A 13,361-nucleotide genomic window follows, 5' to 3' on the forward strand; every position below is an offset into this window, starting at 1 on the left:
CTTGTTTTAAGTACAAATACACTAAATTTAAGATATTTGTAGGTTTATCTTGGTTAGATATTTTTTCTTGTTTTAGAAAATCTTGACAAGATAAATTTTCTTGTTCTGTTGGCAGATAATTTTTCTTATTTTAAGAAAATTAGACCCTGTTTTTGTACTTTTTTTTCTTGTTTTTGAAAGGGGACTTTTTGCAGTGTACAAGTACAACTATGTATATATTTCTTATAAAAGTGACAAAGACATTCTCTTGTAGAGAAGTTCATACTGTCTTGACATTATGACTCACAATGCAACATCAAAATCAATCTGTTTCACCAGAATTTTTTGGTTAAGGTCAACAACAACTAGTAAATATTTGTAAAGTGGGTTAGCAAATGACACACTTCAGTTGGTTAAATAAAAATGTCATAAATAAATCAATTAATCCAGAGTATAAATGTTTCCCTACACTTTCCAATGCAAACTAGCTCATGCGTAATATCAGGTTTACCATGTAATTAGCATCAAATGTCTTTCCCTGGTGAGGAAATCTATCCAAAAAGTAGTATCTTAAAAACCCTGTGTTTCATTGTGATGATAGTTTGTTCAAGGTCATGTGCCGTTTCAGGTTTTCAAAACATACAAGTTTGTGCATGGAGGCCACATTTTATCTTAGTCTTTCACATAAAATACATTTTTGGTTTTAATGATGAACTGTGAAAAAGTTGAAGGCATATGATAACTTTTGAAAGGCATTATAGTTATGGATCAGTTTTATTTTAAAATAAATTTCAATTTAAAATTGCTGATCAAATTGTCAGATATCAGTATCCAAAGGCAAAGCTTTTATCTGCAGGCGATCAATAAGTTCTTTAAGATGGAACTTATGACACTATTACAGTCTTTGTAAAGATTCCTTTACACCATTTTCTATCATTTTTTCTCGTGGATTTTCATATTACAAAAGTTCTCCTGGATTCTGATTGTAATCCGACTTTCACAGTTTGTCTTAAATTCAAAGATCCCTTCCAAAATTCATTTTGCTGAATCTAAAAACCACTTTTAAGCAGACACAAAACAGTGACACCAGATACAGCCACATCTAACGTCTGGATATCTATAATGAGCAAAGAGTAACGTTTTTATCAATCAGGTTTTCATTTGGATGAGAAACAGGAAGACGTTTGAGCACAGGCATGCAGCTTTGACTTGATAAAACAAAGGAAAGGTATGCAGCTTTTCTCGGCATCAAGCAGGACGGTGGGATGGCTTTTGAGAGGCAGCGCATTCAGACGCTGCATCAAAGTAAATGAGACGTGAAGACTGCAGATTCCAAGACTCTGCTAAATAAAACATCCTGTCATCTAAATTTGATCTAAAATGTTTCATCATCCAAATTCAGTTTAATTCAATTAAGTTTTTCAATGTAGCACCAATTCACATCATCTTAAAAAAAAAAAAACCTGAATTCAATCAAATCAGACAGATTCCAAGTCAATCTAATTTGATCTAGTTGATTCACTATTTTTCTGTGCAGTTCAGAGGAGAGGAAAATTAATGTTCCAACACACAAGAGAACAACAGGATTTTGGACCCTGACCCAAAACAAGGCATGTCATCCAGAAACTAAAGAACATAAACTTCCTGAATACCAACAAGCCTAAAAACGATCGGAAGAGAGAGTTTTGGCAAATTTATTAAATGATTATTAAATTTGATTGAGTTTCTTATTTGTGTAAATTGTTTTTTTTTTTTTTTGTTTGTTTGTTTTTTATTTTTTGTGGCATATCAACAAAGTTTTCTACACATTTATAATGAAAACGCAGCTTCTTTGATTGATTGGCTTGCAAAGTGCCCCGAGCTAAACACAATAGAAAGTCTCTGGGGTATTGTCAAGAAAAACCAGATCTAACAGATGAGCTGTTGCATGCTGTTAAAGCCAATAAGCGCAGCAGATTTACAGCCACAAGAATTTAATAATTAAAACAAATGTACTTCTCAATGACATTCTAATTTGGTGGGACGGTAGGAAAAACGTAGTAATCAAGAGCTATGAAACAAGGAGAAACCAGTACTGAATGAAGCATGAAAAAGAAAGAAAAAGCTACCATTTAGTCTCAAATGAGGCGGCATCATTTTACCACGAGAAAGTCAGTTGACATAAAGAATCTATGATTATGACTTTTATTTACTCCTAAAAATGCGTCGACTTCGACAGAAAGTGGAACCTTTCAAATACAAAGACGCATGCCGCGATTAGAGGAGCGGGATTCAGGACCGGCGAGCGCTGGGACGTATAAAAGCTAAAACCATGTGACATTTTCTGCAGCTATGCAATATGAGCTCCAGCTTGGCCATACTGCATTACCTGCTGTGGACCATTACGCCCCAACATTAGGGGGAGGAACCTCCACCTGCACGCTCCCGCTTCGTTCCAACTCTTGGCTTCGAACCGCTGAAAACATTAAAAGCTAACAACTCAGAGCCGAGGAGAAATGGTGCTCACCTTTAATGCCAGGGCATAATTGAAATAAAACAATCAATTTCGTTTAAATGTGGCCCAAAATTTAATTTTAAACAGAGAGATAAGAAGGGCACTGCATAATGTTTTGCTGTCTTGGATAAGAGTGTGTGTGTGTGTGTGTGTGTGTGTGTGTGGTGTGCAGATATGTGTACATTAGTTTAAAACCTGCTTGGGGACAGACTAATTACACACTTAAGAGCATATGCTAATGGTGCCTTTCTCAGTCCATGGAAAAGTATGTGAGTGTTTAATGACAGAGACAGCCTGGGGGTGGGCTCTGTGCTGCGCGCTGTGTCTGATGGTGCTAGGCAGCCGAACACACTTCATCTACCTCCCAATCTGCCCTTTCTCTCTCTATGCTTCTTACTTCGGCTTTGATGCAGCCTCAACCTCGTGCCGCTTATTGTTCATCACCGTTACTGTAAGCTGATGGAGGATGCAGGTGTTGGTGCAGGCTAATCCGAGCAGAAAAGACACAGTAAAAAGAGAAGACCAAAAAAATACTTTATCGCAGTTTCTGCAAGTGTATTGTAAGCCTGGCGGGCCACCAGGCTTTACTTGCACCACCACCAGGCTAAAAATGATTTATTTACTGTTTAAAGACAGGTTAAAGAGTCTCTTTGTTGAGAAGCACAATGGCAAAATAACGTGGTCAGTATCTGTACACATATGGAGACTGAGGTCAGGTGTCTTTTTTTTTTATTCACTGGACCTTTGTTACCATGGCCTGTCTTTATCAGTCTACATGCCAACAACTTCAGCTAATAAAGTGAGAAGTCTTGAATAAAAGGATGAAACATTTGGACACTTCAATTAGGTTGGAACAACTGAAGTGCAATAAATGCATATTTATTAAAATTTTATTACGTATTTAAACCTTTTTACTTAAATTTGGAGGAGCCTTCATTGCATCGATGTGACCTAATCAGCCTTCAAAGAATGCAGCCTCTGTGTTTAGACTCACCTGTTTATTGTTGTCAATAGGTTACCGATTAAAACCTCCTATAAATTTGTTCAACGTTGTATAGCAGATCAAGTAGAGTCCTTCCTTTCGTACTTCAACCACTCTCCATAGTTCTTTAACAGCCAAGTGTAAGGCTTGTTCACTAATGCCAAAGTCTCTCGTCATCCCTAAGGTGGATGTTGCAACAAAACCTCCACATCACATCTTCCCTGGATAAATCTTTGCACTCCATTCTTGCTGTCTAGTCTCTGCTGCAATATCACAACATCAGTCTTTTTCTCCAAACGGCTTCTACACAGCTTCTTCCCAAGGCGGTGACTGAAACAAACAAAGCCTCTTGCTGGGTATCAGACCAAAAGACCCGGTCAGGCCACAGGTGGTTGCTATCCAGGGAAGACCTCCCAGTTGCTGCTTCACATCGTCCAGCATCTGTAAATCCCTGGCTGTCTTCAACTCGCCAAAGTAGTCTATACTGGTAACCTTAGATACCTTTAAGTTTAAGATTTTAGGCTGCCTGAGTGGTAAGATGTTGATGTTTCGCTACAATGAAGCATTAAATGCTCCTCTCAGAGGAGTTTAGGGGCCAAACCCGTCTCTTGAAAGACGGCCACACGTAACAATCCCCTCTGCAGCAAACATCACACTTGATACAGACGAGTCAGGCCAGACAAAGATTGATGAGTTTCATTCTAGGCAACATATGTTCACTGCTCTAAGGTAGGACTGCAGAAAATCTTCCAATGGTGGTAATAGTGGTAAATAATATCATGCTAAATATTAAATTAACATAAAAAAGCATAGACATAACACATAGGATGCTATTTATTGCAATCCAAGCTGCTCTTTTCAATATGAGTATTGTACACACTGTTACTGGGATGGTGAAATATTCACAGTATAATGTGAAGCCTTGCACAATAATGCAGCCTGGGTGCTTTACACAGCTGCATCTAACTTAGATTCAGCTGTTTGGCTGTTGAAAAACATTCCATGTTCACAATGTTATTAAGATAATCTGAGGTATACATAAAGTTTTGAGGTATGCAACTATGGACTATGCAGAAAGTTGACCATCTATTCTCTACGCACATGGGATAATTGCTGACATTCCTAATTACTTTATTAAAAGATTACTAATAGTTGACTGTGGAATCTTTAGTTGGGAGGAATTCCTTGACTAGTCTTATTTTACCTTCATATGAAAACATTTATGAATAAATAACTGCCATCACAGATGTGCAAGTTACCTACAAAATGTTTCCTAATATATCCTCATAATATAACAGATGCTAACTTTTAAAGGATCACTGTTACGTAAAATTGACTTTTTTGAGCTTTATATTATATTACAATATATTCATATTGATTCTTTCATGCATGCTTAGGAAATCCTTTAATTTCCCCATGACTACCCCACTCAGCTCCTTCAGTAGCAATTAGCAAACGGATTGCGCAATGGGGCATCAGCTAATTATACGAGCTTCTTCTCAGAGCAACGCTGGTAAAAAAAAAAACAAAACAAAAAAACCCAAAAAACAAAAAAACATTTTAAGGGTTAAAAGAAGAGTCATGTTGTGATGACTTCCTAAAGGCGGATTTTCAAAAAGAGAATGAGTTTTTAAAGAGACAGAGGCCCTATTCCAAGGCGTTAAATTTCAAAGTCAAATTTCTTTTCACCCATATTTCACATATAGCATTTTTATAACAATTGAAGGTAACATAGTTACTTAATTGTGCTATAAAAATGGCACTATGTGCTTGGAAACCACATAATACTGCCTCTTTAAAAGTAGACTACTTAGCTGGATGGTCACTTTTGGCTCCATCTCAGTGTCAATTTGCTTTGAATTTAGACTCAACCTAATGAAGATTCATAAAATATCTCTCATTTCATGTGTTGTTTTGTACAGCTTTTAGTTAGATGCATGTTTCAAATTTGCAAACACTGCATTTTCATTTACATTTCGTGCTGCATGCCAAGTACTTAAAAAAAACACAGGGTTGTAGTTAGAGCCTTCATTTTGTATTCTAGACTTTTCCTTTACATCGAGGCTATACTTGCTACCAAAGCAGATCTTGTTGAAAAGCTTTTTGTCTGTAATGAGGGTTTGTTTTGGTTGGGCGAATCGTGTCTGAATTACATAATTTCAGTGTTGCACTTGCACGTCAGTCTGAGGAGGAGCACAAAAAAAAACAACAAAACAAAAGAAAAGAATCGCTTTAACTACAATCTCCGGCTTTCCAAACACGGCCCCCTCAAACTATATCCACGTTTCTCTGGCTCAATCTCTCTCAGACCTTCTGTCCCTATCTCACCCACTCCTCCCTCACACATCACACCTCTCATTACTCCGCAGCGAGAGGCCAATCCGAAGAAGGTTGAGTGCCAGCGCCTTGGTGATTGGAGCTGTTGCAAATCAGTGGCTCGCTGACCCCTTGTCCATCTCCGACGCAGCCTTTGCAGCTGGAAGTCCGATAAATCAGACAAAAACCGAGACGTGGAGTCAGACTGCATCTGATGTTTCATCGGAGTAACTTGAGGAGAGCGTTTCTAAAGATAGGAGTGAGCGTTGCTGGCCGGGGTGTTTGAGAATATTTCGCTGTCTTCAATTGTTATTTTCAGCAACGTAAAAAAAATAAAATAAAATAAAATAAATAAAATTTATTGACAAGTCGGGTGAATTTTTACTTTATTGTGTGATCAAATAAGTTATGTCAGGAGGATCCGAGAGTCAGTTTCTCTATTGACATTAGATGACTATGCAGAGCATCAAAAGAAAATGTTTCTTTCTCTATGTATTTCTGCACCCTTATATTAATGCAAAAGTGGCTCAAGCAGACTCTTTAGTGAATTATTCATGTAAGAAATCTACTCCACATGCACCCTGTTCTAATGCTGAGGACAATGTGTGAGACATTCACGATGAATTATGCCGGAAATTCACCAAGACCTGAATGCCAATGTTGCTTATAAACATATAAGCTTGAAAACAGTGTTTGTCAGCTGTGTTGTAATGTGCGCTGGCAAACTATGCTGACTCCTCAATTATGCTCACAATGATGCTTACAGAATACATCAGAAATGTTGCTGATTGACTACTCGCTGTTCTTCACACCAGCTCAGTAGGGGAATTAGTTGACGTATAAATTATTCATGTCAAAGAGGCAAATGTGGGAAGGAATTTGAAATAAAGCAAACATTTGAGAGGGATGGGTCCATTCCTTTCTCTTCATAATCGACAAATAGAAGCTTTGTAAGGAGGTCAGATTCAGAATGACAGATGTTCTGATTTGAAATTGAAGTAAATTTAAATATAATCACATTTTAGAAAAACAATAAATGTTGCCCTAAGCATATCTGCAATCTGCTACATACTGGTAAAAGGATCACCTGACCTAGGAGGTCAATCTTATCGCAATATTTTCAATGCTATTACAATAACTATATAACGATAAGAGTGACAATAAAACTATTTATTACAACTCTTTTAGGTAACTGTATGACTGTGTGTCACAGCAATTATAGCTCCGCAAACATCAATACTGCTCTTGAAAACCATTCCTATTTGTAATACGCTTTTTTAGGACACTGGTCACATAAAGAAGTGTGATTTGTATCACTAAACTGGGCACTGTGACCGTTATTCCAATTTTATGGGTATTCAATGATGCTTTCATTAAACAAACAGTGGACCAAACAGTAAAACTATCCAAGCCCGACAATTAGGACATCATTACTTGGAATTTATCGCGACAACAATAAATCCAAAATTCTTATCACGATAAATGATAAACAATACAATAAATGCTCACCTTTAATTCATTTATTTTTTTTAATTAGTTAAATTAGTTCCTACAAGCATTTGTTTAATATACAATTTTGCTGTTAAGTATAAAAATATGTTTTCAGTTAATAAACAGCAAGTTCCGGTATTTTAAAAAAACAACTTATACCCTTTGGGATATTGATTGAAGGGACCTGCATGCTTTCCCTGCGAGCCGTTGTGGCATGGCAGACATTATTGCTATTGTATTTATAATCTTTTTAGCTCAGCTACAGGAAAGTGTTCAGTGTTGGAGATCTGCAATTTAAACTGCAGCCTAATGGCTCTCAATTAAATGGCTGTTTGTCAATTGTCAACTCAAAAGGATTTTAATAAAGGACTCGAAGACTGGACGGCAAACAAGACATTTCACACAAATTATCCGAAGCTTATGTTGTCAGGGAGAATAATGTCCTTTAGTCTGGACCTTGCAGGCATTTTTTCTACACACAAAAAAATTCATTTCAACTTTGAAATAAGAGGAAATTGTGGGATCCTTGCCTTAAAAAACAAAACAACAAAAAAAACACACAACAAAATAGACAATATGAGCAGCTTTCAACTCTGCCCAGTGACATTAATAAAGTGACTGCCTCTTCACCGCACAAGGGAAAAAAAAGGAAAAAATAACTTAACCTTGCACAATCATGCTTTTATACAATGTGGCTCAAAGGCATCAGGAGCTTCTGGAAAATATATCAAAATCACTTCACATACAGCAGCCTCGCCTTCAAACCAGCAACAGTCGAAGTCTAAATGATGCGCTTGATTTGTTTTCTGCGTTCACGCAGCGAAAACTGAGGATAAAATATTGGCTTCTGGAGGGCATATTCCCCTTTTTGTTTTATCTACCAATGAGCAGCTCCGGCTCAATAGTCCTACTCAGAAACAGAGTACTGTACTGTACGCTCCACTGACGGGTTCATTAATCAGTTCAAGTATGTTTCAGATTTGGGCCTACTTTACAGAAACGCATCTCTCAAATTTGTTTAGGTAGTCCAATGAATGCAGCAAAAACGGTACAACTGAAGCATATCAGGTGTTGGTGTTTAGGTTGCTTGATGTTTGATTCGTAAATTTCATTAAGTCGCTAAATTTAATGAATGAGAGATCAAAAAAGATTAGTAGTTTTGTCAAAGGAAGATAAATGTTAAATAGATAAATTATACAGTGTTTATCTGTAAATAATAATACTTACGCATCTACGTCTGGAATCAGATCCAGCTTGCTGGGGAAGACCTCAGAGAGCAGCACTCGAGTGAAGGACTTGCCCAGAGATTCGAGCTTCGACTCCAGGTGCTACGGAAAAACAAAAAAAGGATTTTAGCAAAATAAAAATAAAAAATACCAATTTATAACCTTTTTTTTGTTTCAGGATATTGGGGGTCAATTGGAATAGTGTGAGGTGAATCATTAAGCTCTACCAGAGGGAAACCCTCATGGAAAATCTTCAGAAAATTGAGTTAAATCATGTAATTTGGGGCCACTTTGAGTTTTTGTGTGTTAACTTTTAGAGCCACTCAGATGTTTAACCGTTATGCTGGTTGAATAGGCAATAGGCTTTTAACAACAGAGTTTTAATAGAGTAACAAATATTGTCAGTTTCTATTCAGTCATCCCACTGCCATGCTCAAAACACACACACACAATCGTTACATGTTAGTGAGCCTTTCTTGTTTTGACCAATCAGCTTGAAGCTTCTGGATACTGCCTGTCCTAACTTTGAGGTAAATTAACTTGCAATTTATGGTTACTTTATTTTGTATGAACAATACAGTTTTTTGTTTTTTTTTTCCCCCCTTTGCACAGAGAAGTCCCAAGACGGAACCTTTGTATCCGAGTATTTCCAGTAGACCCGTAAATCTGACGCACAAGCATCCACAAACAACAACAATGGATGACAAAGCTGCTTCTCTCTGCCCACTGGGGGTTCACTTTGGTTTCAGAAAATAATTTGACTGGACGCTGGAAAAGATTATTGTTGTATCCAAGCTGTGCTAAAAGGAGTTAGTCTATCAGTGAAACTATTAAAGTCTAACAAAAGCATCTTGATGCTAAACATGTAGCAGTAGCACAGACGCATCCAGGGCTAATGTCAGCGGCGTCCACAGCCCACATTTCTAAATACGTTACATGACTGATCAGGAGTTCCTGAAACACTTGAAAGCTGAATGGGTATAATGGCACTTTGCACCAATCTGATGGTTGAATAACCAAAGTAACAGAGTAAAAACAAATGTCTTTGTTATTGGGCTCATTTGTCTATGTATCAATAATTTAGCAGCAAAAATGTTTATTAAAATGGATTTTTTTTTTTTTGTCGATACATGGCTTTCAATTAAATCGCGATTAATTTCAACTAGTTAATTAAAGACCCTGCAATTAATTCAATTAAAGTTACATTCCACCTCTAGTTAGGCTCTACAGTAGGCTCCACAAAGTTCATAAAAAAACTTCCCAGCTGGACTCACCACTCTACAGTTTTTTCTTCTTCAAATGTGAGGTAACTGTATGACTGTGACCGTGTTATAACTGAGCGCACCTAATTACAAGTTATGTTTCCATTCAGCTGTAGTAGAGGTACAGATTGTACATATATTGTTCAAATGTAGACTTATGCTCAAGTTGAAGTCACCCAAATTAGTTGAGATGATCTAAATGTATTCCAGGCAGCTTTACTATTTCTTTGTCCCTGAGGTATACTGATGTGCAGTCTGAGCAATTCAATTATGGATACATCTTTACTTATTGGTTGGAATGTTGTTACTGGCAGTAAACTGCAACTTTACGCCGGGGCTCACAATGAAGTTGAACAAACTCTTTATACTCTTTCTCTTCTAACTGCTTAAGGTTGCCTGTGCCTGTCAGAGAGACAGTAAATCCTGGCCCTAAGTAGGATTTTGGCTGACACCTTATGTTGAGAGCGGTGATAAATATGGCTGTTGCTTCACAGTTCTATAACCTCAGCGTTACCTCTCCTACACCTTTAATCCACTCTTTACATTTCTCTTCTCGACTGTGAAACCTCAGTACAAAGTGATGCATTTCAAGAGCAGTGCATCTACTTTCACTGACGGCACCTTTTTAGCTCCCTGCTGGCTTGTCCACAGGTTTGGCTTTAATAATCTCTGAAAGAAGATGATTTAATTGAGATTTCAGATTTCACATTTGATTCTATTGGCTTCCTCGTATCTGCAAACTAGCGAATGCACAATAAGAATGGGGAAAAGACAACCATTCTTCTCTGTAAAATTACCCAGGTACGCTCAAGTTCTACATGAATTTCTGCCACTGTGTCTTTTCAAGTCTTCTTTTAGAAATCTCTGGTCAAAATGCCACAGAGAGGCAGTGAACCGTTGACTCCTGCAATCACTTCACACTCATCCCTTCAGTTTGAGCCTGAGAATTGACATCAAAAGAAAAGATGTCGTTTTGAGGTTGCCGATTTGATGTTTTATTCCTCTCACTGAGTGTACCTGAACAACGTCCATCCAACAGATTGAGCTGTTTTCAAAGTCCTTCATTCACCAACAACCACAAAAAAATTAGAATTGCTATCAAGGCAGAGTGACATTCAAAGTATTTTATTGTCGCACCATCACCTCCACAGCCATTTGGTGGACAGAAGGCATCATTTTTGGTAATTATCAAGCAAAATACATCTCAAGGCACCACTAATGACACACTTTAGCAAAGCAATTACACATAAATGCTACCTTATTAGCTATGAGAAACATGTAGCATAATCTGAATTGTTAGCAGTTGTTATTCATTTAGATAGAAATGCAGAAAAAGTCTGGAAATTAGACAAAGCATCTGGTGACTGGAATCAAACATTTTACAGCTCCTTCTAACCTGATCTGTGTTTGGTTAGACAGAAACTTACTAATATCATCTTTTTCCAATCAGTGAACAAACAAATATGTTGTTAGGAGGTTTCCGGCAACAGAAACACCGCTCAGTATGGAAACTGTTACAGAAGGACAAACACTTGAAGGAAGATGATATATTTAGTATCGTATATCTAATGAGCATATCGATGAGTATATTTAGTATGAGGTGTTTAAAATTAAAGTCATAAGCAGCACAAAGATTAAGTTTTTTTAAAAGGAAAATGTGTTTTGTACGACATGTTGAAGCATGTCTAGAAAGTCTTGTACGTTTGAGGACGTCAGAATGTGGAGTCAAACCAAAAAAAGAAAACTGGTCCATGTACAAACCTGGATCTCTGTTCGGTTGAAGTGGATTCTGGTGTGGTTCAAATATATATGTGACAGCCAAGTGGACCAGAGATCACTTCAAAAGCAGGAAGTGGTCTATAGCGCAGGGCACGCTTGGTAAAGTGAGTCGAGCAATAGCTTGAACTTATGGCTTATGGTCTTTTAGCAAAGGCAAAAGAGAAATCCTAAAATACATGTGCATTCGCTAAAATTTGACGACACTCAATTTTTCTTTACGTTTTATGAAGAAGGAAGTTGTGCTCATGTCTTCTTTGTTGTTCCCTTCAGTGGTTCTTAGAGGGTAATAGGTTTTTCTAGGGGTTTGGTTCGTTTGACACTGTAGTGTGAAAGCAAATCACAGCAGCTAAAACTGCAACAAATGTTGCAATTTTGGTCTCTAATCGAACCGAGTCTATCAGACCAACAGGTGTGAAAATGTACCAAGACTTTCAGCAGATAACAGGAAGGCTGAATGAAGGACAACAAAGTTACCCTGATATATAGTACTTTGAGCTTTTAATGTATATCCCTCAAGGAATATTCAAATTCAATTAAAATTCAAAAATAGTTTATTGATCCTAAAGGGATATTTAATAACCCTTTTTAAAACCCTACTAAAGGAAGGATTAAAATTCTAGATTTTATTATTGTGCTAATTATTAGCAGAAGATGCTAAAGACAGATTAAAACGTTGGCTATCGTTCCCTTTCAGCCTGTTTAAAAGGAAAAAAAAAAAGTCATATCCTATTGTTACACCGACTCCTCTCTCCCAGACATGGTGTTATGTCACCTTGCCTCCAACTAAATACTGATACTCCATTGGCATTGTTTTGGAGTGATTCAGCCAAACTATGGAGCATTGCATAAATTTTATTTTATTCTGGGCCAGACCAACACCTACCTCTAGAAAGTAGCGGACCCGGATAAGACTGGGTTCATTTTGGGCTATAAAGGGGAGTTATATGACATCCCATATATATTATAACCTTTCCAACAGGATACATGTATCAATAAATTAAACTGTTATTTGAGTTTAGAAACTCCACTTCCCTGCTGAGTCTGCCTTTAGAGATGTGGGCAGTTGGCTGAGTTGTTATGAGAGCAGGAGGCAACCAGACGGAGGGAGAGAAAAAAAAATCCCACAAATGCTCTTTAAGTGAGATAAAGGTAAAAAGCAATGCTGATAGCCACCCTCCCTGGGAGGATTATGAGACATTTCAATGACTGCACTCTTATCACAGTTAGTCCTGTTCTTTTACTTGTGAGGTTATCTGACACCACACTTCTTAATCTGAGCAGATCGTTACTGGAAAGCTCTAAGAGGTTTTTTTTTATTATTATTATTATTATTAAAATCTGCCTTCTTAAATCCTCTCTCCTCTACAAAAGAAAATGATCTGTCTGGTTTCCTGTTGACATTTTTACATAAATGCTGGCTTAATATTTCAAATGTGGATTTAAGTAAACCTGAAGTACAAGCTTCACACTGGTGCATTAGCTTTGAGAAAGGTAGGTGATCTGGTAAGAAACTTTTTACATCTAGCATTCAAGATAAAGTCAACTTCTACTGTGACACAGAAGGTTTAGTGGTAGATTTTAAACTGAATATCTTCTATAAATATTTTAAATGTCTAGCTACTCTGATTGATCATTTCCTTCTTTCTAAAATCTACAGTGGCCCTGAAGTGCAAACTACTTCAATAATTCACAAAATCAAACAGAATTAGTAATTTTCTTGATTTGTAGTTGTGCTTAATGTGTTTTTTTGATTAGTAGTTGTTTTTAGTTGATGTCATTGTGGTTTCATGATTTGTAGTTGTGCTTAGTTAATGTCATGTTTTTGAATATGT

At 37.1% G+C, this 13,361-nt stretch overlaps 1 protein-coding gene across 1 annotated transcript in view; it reads right to left on the reverse strand.

The window, feature by feature from the left end:
• dph1 (diphthamide biosynthesis 1) overlaps positions 1–13,361 on the reverse strand; it is an 80,043-nt gene that overhangs the window by 11,422 nt on the left and 55,260 nt on the right. Inside the window, exon 9 of the mRNA XM_014998854.2 lies at positions 8,490–8,590. Coding sequence (XP_014854340.1) covers positions 8,490–8,590 — 101 coding nt within the window. The remainder of the gene's footprint in view (positions 1–8,489; positions 8,591–13,361) is intronic.

This window comes from Poecilia mexicana, unplaced genomic scaffold, assembly GCF_051168715.1.
Source record: "Poecilia mexicana isolate PSO_F unplaced genomic scaffold, ASM5116871v1 scaffold_13, whole genome shotgun sequence".
NCBI lineage: Eukaryota > Metazoa > Chordata > Actinopteri > Cyprinodontiformes > Poeciliidae > Poecilia > Poecilia mexicana.